This window comes from Salvia splendens, chromosome 11 (genome assembly GCF_004379255.2).
Source record: "Salvia splendens isolate huo1 chromosome 11, SspV2, whole genome shotgun sequence".
NCBI lineage: Eukaryota > Viridiplantae > Streptophyta > Magnoliopsida > Lamiales > Lamiaceae > Salvia > Salvia splendens.
Window position 1 is genome coordinate 9,716,299 of NC_056042.1, and position 10,853 is coordinate 9,727,151.

At 36.8% G+C, this 10,853-nt stretch overlaps 1 protein-coding gene across 1 annotated transcript; it reads left to right on the top strand.

Annotated features, from left to right (window-relative positions):
• Positions 1–324: 324 nt before the first annotated feature.
• On the top strand, positions 325–5,728 carry LOC121753943 (lysine--tRNA ligase-like). Its single transcript, XM_042149242.1, has 17 exons — positions 325–448; positions 1,815–1,886; positions 2,017–2,182; positions 2,269–2,362; positions 2,708–2,793; positions 2,972–3,090; positions 3,166–3,228; positions 3,506–3,631; positions 3,743–4,025; positions 4,102–4,198; positions 4,283–4,439; positions 4,619–4,762; positions 4,868–4,936; positions 5,022–5,165; positions 5,274–5,326; positions 5,427–5,461; positions 5,565–5,728. The coding sequence occupies exons 1-17, from the start codon at positions 446–448 to the stop codon at positions 5,591–5,593; spliced, it is 1,740 nt and encodes a 579-aa protein (XP_042005176.1). The 5' UTR covers positions 325–445; the 3' UTR covers positions 5,594–5,728.
• The last annotated feature ends 5,125 nt before the right edge of the window (positions 5,729–10,853 follow it).

The following is a 10,853-nucleotide window of genomic DNA, read 5'->3' on the forward strand; positions in this document are numbered from 1 at the left end:
AAAGTTGTATTACTATTTTTATTTTCCGTTTCTGATTACTTTCTAATTTTATTAAAAATCAGAATAAACATGAAAATTTAAAAATGAAATTATTTTTTTAGACAAAATTCTGACAACAAACATGAGATATATTAAATACATAGAGGTTGCGGTCTTGCGGATTCGAAACAAGCTTCGCCGCACAACTTTGTTGGCAACAGGCCGGGCCTAGTCTGGTCCAATCTTAAACATCAAATTTGGTAGTTGGGCAAGGCCCAAACTCGACCCAATCATAAAAGTAAACAAAAGCCCAAAGCTTAATTCACTTCCTCATGTATAATATAGCTTGAATTTCAAGTGCTAGGGTTTTAGCAAGTTCAGTCTCAGTCATTGGCAGATAAATTAGGGGTGTGAAGAGTGCGTCAACCTTTTCATCTGCAGTCATCGTTTCACCCCAACAATCAAGATGGTAATCCCTTTCTTTCCTTTGATTGTTTGTGAATTTTTGTTTGCTTTTCTCTTATTCAATTTTCTACTTTAAGGTTTACATAGAGAAAATGACTTGTGAATGGACTGTCTGAACTCACTCGGCTATAGCATCGGTTAAGCCAAAATATGCCATCATTTATAGAACAAATAACTTTGTTATTATCAGTTGAATTTCGGTTAGAGTTCGGACTTCTTGTATGACTAATTTGCTCTGCTTATTGACTCCGATGAATTTGCAAGCTTTGTGGACTTTTTTTAATTTGGAAACACTAGATATTCTGTAATGAGACGTTTTGGTAGTAGCATTGCAACTTAAGCATGGGATGTTTTGGTATTACTGGTGAACCAGATGGCCGCGGCGATAGTTTCTCTTTAGATCTGGCAAAAGCGAAAGAACCCCTAAATAATTCGAATGTAGGCTGACAGCTGAGCCCACCCTGGCCTCTAATCAGCGATTGTAAATAAGTATCTTTGGAGCCAAGAGGGAAGTCGTTTTTGAGGCAGATAGATAGAGTAAGGGACGAAGAGTTGCTTACTTGGTAGAGGGAGTTTGGGCCTTTGGGGAGCTTGACTAGACTGATTTTTTATCATTGGGGGGATTTTTAAAAAATCGAGTTTTAGCATTTATGGCAATGGCTATGGATGCTGCAAACAGTTTTTCCGTATTTGCAGCTGAAATGGGTTTGAAGAAAAATATCGGTTCAAGTAACTGCTCTTAAACATTTGCTTTATTCATTTAATTTTGATATTTGTTTACATGAAGTTAGTTAAAGCCCATAAAGATTGACTCTCTGAGATCCTATAGAATGCAAATGGCTAAAATGCAATATTTTAGATTTTCCTTTATTTTATGTAATTATACACTCCCTCCATCCAATAAAAATAGCACACTTTGGAATGACACTGGTTTTAATGCACAATTATTAAAGTATGAGAGAGATAGAAAGAACAATTTATTGAAGTATTGTGAGTTGAGAATGGGGCCCACCTCGTTAGAGAGTGAAAATAGAAATGTCTATTTTTATGCGACATACCAAAATGGAAAAACTAGTTCTATGATTTTTAGTATTTTGCACATGTATGGAATCGCTATTTTCCCATCAGCCTTTGGAAGACAATTACATGCTATTACCTCCTTAAACTGTTTTAGTCCCAGAAAGGGGTATATCATCATGACCAGGTAATTCTTGTTTTTATTCATAGTATGTTATTTGGATTATAGTGGTTTGATTGTTTGTTTGTGGCTGCTGTCATATATATGCTTATTGCCTATTTTATGGAGAAGAAGGTGTATGATGTTTTAAGTTTTTCATGATCTGATGTGATGTTAGTGGTATTCATTTCAGGCATCCGCCAAGCCAAAAGGTCATGCAAAAAAACCTGCTGCTGCAGCAGAAGATGAGGGCATGGATCCAACAGTATGTTATCCATATTGCATTAGTAATCTTGAGATTTTCTTTCGTTTCGTGGTATTGTTATGTTTAGAAGGGGGATATTAAAGTTATGAAGGGACTTTAGCTGTTCTCAGATGATATTTTATATATGCAGCAATACTTTGAAAATAGGCTAAGAGCTCTTGCAGCTCAAAAGGAAGCTGGCATCAACCCATATCCTCACAAGTTTGAAGCACAGTTGTCTATTCCTGAATATGTAAAGAGATACGAAAGTTTAAGCAGTGGGGATCATCTGGAAGATGTTGAAGTGAGAATAGCTGGTAATGGATTTCAAATATATGGATTGCATTTTTGGGTCAGCATAAACCTACTTCCTTTCTAACATTTGTGATACTCCTTTCAATAGGTAGGATTATGAACAAACGGTCATCGTCATCAAACCTTTTCTTTTATGATTTGCACGGCGGAGGTGCTAAAGTTCAAGTTATGACAGATGAAAGGTATTTTCGTAGTTCAACTTCAAGTTACGTGTTGATACATTGTACAGTTGAGAGTTCCTTTGTATGTGTACCAGTTTCTAAAAGTAGCGTATTTTCTTTTGAATTTGAGTATTCCAGATATAATAGGACTTCGGTTCAGAAAAAAGTTAGTTCTTTTGCCAAATTGTTTTATCATCCTACCCGAATCTCAGAGCTTAGAAACTTATTGGTAGTTCATTGTTAAAGATGATCCTTTACTTTATTCCAGCTGTCACTGACTCACCATGGGAAATTTACATGAACTAACTAACCATTTATGTGCATTGGTTGTCGTCTTCACCATGGATTTTTTATGGATGTTTGTAGGAAATCAGAGTTGAAGGGGGAGGAGTTTACTAAGTTTCATTCTTCTGTGAAACGTGGAGATATTGTAGGGACCGTTGGGTTCCCAGGTTTGTATTGTTTATCTTTGAGAACTATGGAGTATATGGTAATGTCAATAAAAAATTGAAATCGTACACTGCAATTCCCGTTAATCATGATTGGGATTTTCTTGATATGCAAACTTGGTTATGATTATAATTTTGCTTTGTTCAAAAACTCCTCTTATGGTTACTCATCCTTTTTTAGGTAAAAGCAAAAGGGGCGAGCTTAGTATCTTTCCGAAAACATTTATAGTGCTTTCCCACTGCCTTCACATGATGCCACGCCAAAAATTTACTCCTGGAGGAGGCGCAGAGAACACCAAGGTGATTTTGGTTCTTCTTTGGTGATTTATACTGACACTGTTGTGATTATTCATGATGTTAAATTTCTTTGGACAGACAACTGATGTTTGGATTCCTGGAACCGGGAGAAATCCCGAGTCTTATATCTTGAAGGATCAGGTAACATACAGCTGTCAGTAGATAAGTATACGAAACACTTGTGATGATCTTAATTGCTACCACATACAATGCCAAAATGTTATCCTGCATACCAGCCTATTGATCTGCATGTCCTACCATGGATTCTGAAGCTGCTTATTTGTCAAGCCATATATTTGGCAATAATTGCTTGAAGCCATATATTTTTCCATGTTATTTTGGAATTGCGCTTGAAGATATATAATTTCTATGTACCTTAAACCTCTTCGAGGATGCTAAAGACAACATTTCATTGTAGGAAACACGGTATAGGCAGCGCTATTTGGATTTGATGCTGAACATGGAGGTTCGAGAAATATTCCGAACGAGATCAAAAATTATCTCATACATAAGGCATTTTCTAGATGAACGAGATTTTCTGGAGGTATTTGTCTGTTAAACATTATTATGTAAAGCCTTCTAATACTTTTACTAGCTTATCAATATATTGCTTTCAGATTTTTTTATTATGCATGCTTAATCTTCTTTTTTAAAGGTTGAAACACCCATGATGAATATGATAGCTGGGGGAGCTGCTGCACGGCCTTTTGTAACCCATCACAATGACCTAAATTTGAAACTTTTCATGCGGATTGCCCCAGAATTATATCTGAAGGAACTTGTTGTTGGTGGCTTAGACCGTGTATATGAAATTGGGAAGCAGTTTAGAAATGAGGGGATTGACCTCACTCACAATCCCGAGTTTACTACTTGTGAGTTCTACATGGCTTTTGCTGACTACAATGATCTGATGAAACTAACTGAAGATATGCTCAGTGGTAAGTGGAATCTTTGTTCTAAACTAACTACAATAAAAATTTGTGCTCATTTTTTAAGAAAAATCTGTGCTGGTAGGTATGGTGAAGGAACTTACTGGTGGCTACATAATTAAATATCATGCCAATGGACTGGATCAAGATCCTATTGAGATCGATTTCACTCCTCCTTTCAGGTCCTGAACTTAAGAATTATTTAGTTATGCTTATACTTGTATGTTAATGTCAAATAAATGATTGTATGTCCTTTTATTCTACAGGAGGATTGATATGATAGATGAATTGGAGAAGATAGCAAAATTAAACATACCTAAAAACCTTTCCAGTGTGGAAACCAATAAATACCTGGTGGATGCATGTGCAAAATTTGATATTAAATGCCCACCTCCTCAAACAACTACAAGATTATTAGACAAAGTAAGATAGCTATCTTCGTTTTACTATTTTCTGCAAAATTGAGTTACATGTAATCAAATCCTGAACGTATACAATTTAACAGTGGGTACTTATTTATTTTGATTACTCCCGCCACTTTTCATGTTTGTGTTTCCATCTCCATGATTTTATCTCGCTCACCTTATATATTATAAATGCAGCTTGTTGGACATTTTCTTGAGGAGACTTGTGTAAACCCTGCTTTCATCATCAACCATCCTGAGATTATGAGTCCACTGGCAAAGTGGCATAGGTCGAAACCAGGCTTAACTGAGAGATTTGAGTTGTTCATCAACAAGCATGAAGTATGCTACTCTGAATACCCTCATATTTTTCCACTCTAATTTTGTGTTTTTCTACTATTTCTTTCTTTTTGTCTCATCTATTGAACCTGTTTCGTAACCTTACAGGTCTGTAATGCATACACGGAGTTAAATGATCCTGTCGTGCAACGCCAACGTTTTGCTGACCAACTCAAGGTATTGGCTTGGTAGTGAAGAATCATATCGAAGAGATTTTAAAATACGACTATGCCATGCTAACGATCCCTTGTATTGAAACCAGGACCGACAATCTGGTGATGATGAAGCAATGGCTTTGGATGAGACGTTCTGTACGGCACTTGAATATGGATTACCTCCAACCGGCGGTTGGGGTTTGGGGATTGATCGATTCGCAATGCTGTTAACTGATTCACAGAATATAAAGGTAGTCAACATTTTATATATTTCATCTACTTTCTGTGTTGCTGCCAAGAATGCTCTTCATAGCACACGGTTTTGGAATTTTCGAACTCAGTAGTGTATGTATGTGCAGGAAGTTTTACTTTTCCCCGCAATGAAACCCCAGGAGGACCTTAACAAAGAAAGGTACAAACAAAAACTATAGCTAATTATAATGAAATTATCGCAATAAGGTTCTGCAAAAATGTAAAATTAACAGATGAATTTATGGTTTGTCCTTTGCCAGCAACAAGAAAACTCAGGATGGACCTCTGGCTCAAGGTATGAAATCGAATATGATCTGAAAAGTCGTGTGTTTGTTAAGTGTAGAGTTGTCACTTTAAATAACTGCTACTTGGTTTTGCCCTATGCTTTTCTTAAGCAGAATTTGAAAAGAAAGCATCGGTGTCGTAAAGATTTCTCGAGTCAGTGAAGGAGAAAAGAACGATTATGAGTTTTGGGTTAATTGATTGATGTATAACAATTGAACTTCACAATGCTACTATATCGTTACCAGATTTATTTGGATTTATATTCCACTTTTTGTCACTTGTTTTGCTTTGTTTTGCGTTAAGTTCATACAACTGACCGTCATTTCTCTGCAAGTTTTGTTGGAAGTTTCGTAGATTTTTATTTTATTTAAATCAAAGGCCCTTCGTAAACTAGAATTAATCATATGGAACAATTATAAAGTATACTCCCTCCGCCTCATAAAAATATGACAAATGATATTGCACAGAAATTAAGACAAAAATGGTATAGTAATAGAGGTGAGGAGAATGTTAGTTAAAGTAGTATGCTAGTATATAGTGAGATTTATATATTTATATTGATATAACTTTCCAAAAATGAAATGTATATATTTTTTTGGGACGGATGAAAATAGAAGGGGTAAATATTTTTAATGACACTGAAAGTATAACTGAATTACTGCCAAAGAGTAGTTTTGTTGGAAATGTGAATTACTAGTATAATATTTTTGTTGAGACGAAGTCTGTATCTTAATTGCGTTTGCTAATTGGTACTCCTTCCGTCTAAGATAAAATGGTCTCATTATACTATTTTGGGATGTTCACATAAAATATTCCCATTTCAAAAGTGAAAATTTTCTCTCCTATTGTTATTCATTTTTTTCTCTTTAATTCTCTCAACTAATTTATGATTTATCTACTTTTTTTCCATCTTTCTCACTTTATCACATTTTCATTAAAATCCATCCTGTGGGATTATTTTTTGATGGTGGGAGTATGTGTGTTTTTATTTCTTTCTCTCTGTAAAAATGGATTTCTAGATTTCCATCATGGGGAACTTGAACCATTAATGAAGTGTATAGCACTCTTATGAAGATTAAATTGTAAAGTATGAAGAACTGAAGAAGACACAAGATATAATCCCCCGTCTATAAAATAATGTCTCATTTTGTCATGTTGGCGTGTCTGTGATTTAAAGTCTCATTTACCTTTTTTTCTGTTCTAACTAAATGGACCACGCGTTCACCCAAATCATTAATCACATTGTATTATAAAATCATATATAAATAATATAAAGTAAAATAATTTTTTAAAATTCATGTCAGATCAAAATAAAACTATAAATAGTGAACAAGAAAGTAATACAAAGTTGCGAGGAAAGTGACCATCATATATTACTGATCAAGAATGCTTTAATATCTATTCCCCAACGCGCAAGAATAGAGCTCAGGATTCTCGAAACAACAAACCCGAAAACTTTGCACCGGAATCATATTAAATATTAATTTCTTTTCTCTCAGTTTAATCATTTTATTAATTGATTTTTAAGGTAATGTCTAATTAACTATTTCACATCGTACAATTATCTTTTCCAAAGCCATAAATCTAATTTTATATCACGTGAATCAAAAACTTTTAGGTTGATACTGGAATTTATGCAAGTACTATATGACTAACGCCAATAAAAGTTTATTATTTCTTAATTACTAAACAAATAATACTGGAGTAGTATATTATGTTTATCGATAAACTTTTTATTAGCACTAAACTCTTAATTACTAATCAAATACTAGTATATTATGTTTATCGACAAAATAAATTTTGTTTTGATTAGTATATTGTTTTCAATGGCTAATTTTTTATATGGATATCTATCTTATTAATTTTCATCTATTGTCCACGATATTTCTTGTGATTTTAACTCGTTATTTAACTATGATCATATTAATTTTTATTTTATTTATGAGTTAAAATATGCACTATGTTATAGTATATCTTTATATTTATAAATCGTGATATGCTAAAATAATCATGTATGGAGTATATTATTTTTATTCATAATCATAATAAAAGGTAACCTTCATATTTAACTGTTGACAACAATTACTAAATTAATAGTGTATAAATGAGAACATTTCCTAAACTAAGTATATTAATGCAAACAAAATGAGTTATACACCCTTCATGGCCTCATGAGCGAAATAATCATTCAAAGCACTTGAAATGTGATTTTTTTTACTTGTCCAAAATTTTAAAAATATGATATTTGGAAATAGTCATTCAAAGCGCTTGAAATGTGAAATTTTTTTAACTGTCCAAAATTTTAAAATATGATATTTCATACTTGAAGGATCTAAAAGATGCAAACCTCGTATTGCAAGATGTATTATGAATTTCGTCCTTCAAAGGATATTCGGGTTTGCCCTCGGATTTCATATTACACTAACATCCATACTGTTAGACCAAAACTACTACACTAACATCCATACTAATTCTTCAGCTTTTTCTTCCCTGCCCATGGAATGGAGAAATGAAAATGTATAAACATATTTGACCAAAGAACTCTACATATATTTAAGGTTGCCTAATTAATACTACGTTGGAATTAAAACAAGTGGAGTATAATTAATTTTTACCGAATCTGTGCCAAACTATTTAATTTGCATCAAAATACATACTCACTTGATTTGGTTGCCTATTAGTTAGGTGTATTTGATTTTACTGGCAATTATTGCTACGATGTCACATGTCAATTAGAAAATGTACTATTTGATAAAGACTTGATTTTAAGATATTTTGTGATGCATTTCTACACCAGTTTAGGCCATCCATAATGGGGCGCCACGTCATCAGTTTTATCCTCCTACCCCCACCTGCAGTAGGGCGCCCTAAGGCGTGCCCTATGCATTTTTTAATTGAATATTTAAATAACTATAAAAATTGGGAAAAAACTTCATTTCATTTATAAAAATTAATACATTACAATACGAATTAAAAATATACGCAAACTCAGCGACGGCGGTTACGGGCCCACACTTCTTCAATCATGTCGTTCATGAGATGAGCATGGTCTTGTTGGTTGCGCATTGAGGTCTATCTAGATAGAACCTCATTGAAGCCCGGCGGTAATCCTCTAGCGGGGGGCTCGGTCACCGTGCTGGACGAGCTAGATGCATCGTCATCATCGTTCCACTCGGTGATGCTCCCACCTTCATGCTCAACTATCATGTTGTGCATGATTATGAACGCATACATGACATCGGCGATGATTTCCTTGAACTAGAGACGAGTCGGGCTTTTCACAATTGCCCACCGTGCTTGGAGCACACCAAAGGCCCGCTCGACATCCTTCCGCGCTGACTCCTGCTTTTGTGCAAATAAAACCCTCTTCTCACCAATTGGGCAGCTGATCGTCTTCACAAAAACAGGCCACCGTGGGTATATGCCATCGGCCAAGTAGTACCCCATGTGGTATTGGCCCTGTTGGCAGTGAACTCGATGACCGGACCGTTGCCATTGCATTGCTCGGTGAAGAGGGTAGATGAGTTGAGGACGTTAATGTCGTTGTTCGACCCGACTACGCCGAAGTAAGCATGCCAGATCCAGAGCCGATGGTCAGCGACGACTTTGAGGATCATCGTCGGGTGGCTGCCCTTGTATCCACTAGTGAATTGACCTCTCCACGCCGTCGGACAATTCTTCCACTGCCAGTGCATACAGTCGATGCTCCCTAGCATCCCAGGAAAGCCGTGCGCCGTCTCGTGCATCTTCAGCAGGCCTTGGCAATCAGTGGCAGTCGGCTTGCGCAAATATGTGTCGTCGTAGGCCTCCACAACTCCCCTACAAAATCTCCTCAGGCACTCCCGGCCTGTTGTATCCCCGACGTGGAGGTACTCGTCGAAGATGTCCGCTGTGGTGCCGTAGGCCAACTGACGGATTGCAGCCGTGCACTTTTGCAACGGTGTAAGGCCGGGTCTGCCAATGTCGTCTTCCTGATACGTCATGTATTCATCACTTGATGACAACGTCCGGACAATGCTGTGAAAAAGGTAACGCGACATTCTAAATCGGCGGCAGAAAACAGTCGGTCCCCACTGTGGTTGATCGGCAAAATAGTCTGCAACCGGACGTTGGTGAGCTGCCGCGTGGTCACGTCGGACAGACGTCCGACGTCGAATAGGCATGTGGATCTGCTCCGCCGCCGCCGCCTCCTCCTCCTCCTCTCGCTGCATTTCGACTAAGCATTCCGCCATGACCTCTTCAACGACTGCATCTAATGCTTCCGAGGTCGAACTACCTGACTCCGAGGAACTAGAACTAGTGGTGTCGTCGTCGTGGTTCATTTTGGTATGCGAGAGAGGTAGAAATGTGAGAGATGAGTGAAATGAGAGAGGCGAGATGTTCGTATGAACAAGTGAATGAGAAACGAGGTTTAAATAGACAAAATTCGGAAAAAATAAAAAACGCGTGCCATCGTCCGCGCCCATCGTCCGCCTAGCCCACAATGGGGCGCCCGATGGCGCGGACGATAGGCCATCGTCCGCGCTTCTTCCGCGGACGATGCATCGGGCGTGGGCGTAGAGCGCGGACGATAGCGGGCACCCACAATGGAGGCATCGTCCGCACCCGAGGACAATGGCCGCCATCGGGCGCTCCATTGTGGGTGCCTTTATAACCAACTAATTCATCATGTCCTTTAATTGGATCTCTCTATACTTGCAGCCAGTGCTCATTGTTATTTTGGTGAGACTAATTATGGGAGCTTATTAATTAATTGTCTACTTTTGTAATTTAAGTAGATGAGTTACCAATGAGTTAGTGTTTGGATAATACTATAGTAGTATTTATATACCTTGAATTGACATGCATTTTTACTAAATATGAAGAGAGATGGGCAAATTGTATCAAATGCCAATTTACTGTTTTTCGATAGATTTATCTGAAGGGGTTAGAAAATCATAGTAAGTACAAATAAATAAATAATGTAATAATCATAGATCTCCAAGACAAAAAATTGGAAAATAAATGTGGATAATATTATTTATGTCCTTTATTTGTGTCGTATTTCAAAAAATTTATTCCCATTCTTGTTTCTTAGTAAGATGTCTTCAACTTTTAACGTTTTCCATAAAAGTCTTGTTATACAAAAATTTTGTCATCGAAAAATTGATTCAGCTAGACACACATGAACAAAGTCATTTTAGTAAAAAAATAATAAGAGGGAATACACAAATTAAGGATCTACATGTGACACTTCGAACGTCACATGTATCTATGTTACCTGTACTTTTTTCACTATTTCGAGTATTTGATGTCTTTTTTTCTTCTCTTTTATCCATTAGAGCATAAATAACGAGGCTGGCCGGGCTGCAATTCGCGAGTCTCGGCTCGTCCCGCGCGTTAGGCGGAGGCAAGCCGCGGCT

Excerpts from the sequence above, each read along its gene's own strand:
- LOC121753943 (XM_042149242.1), top strand. Across the intron at positions 2,183-2,268 it reads TGTTGAAGTGAGAATAGCTG|GTAGGATTATGAACAAACGG; the intron begins GTAATGGATTTC and ends TCCTTTCAATAG. Across the intron at positions 4,199-4,282 it reads GATTTCACTCCTCCTTTCAG|GAGGATTGATATGATAGATG; the intron begins GTCCTGAACTTA and ends TTTATTCTACAG.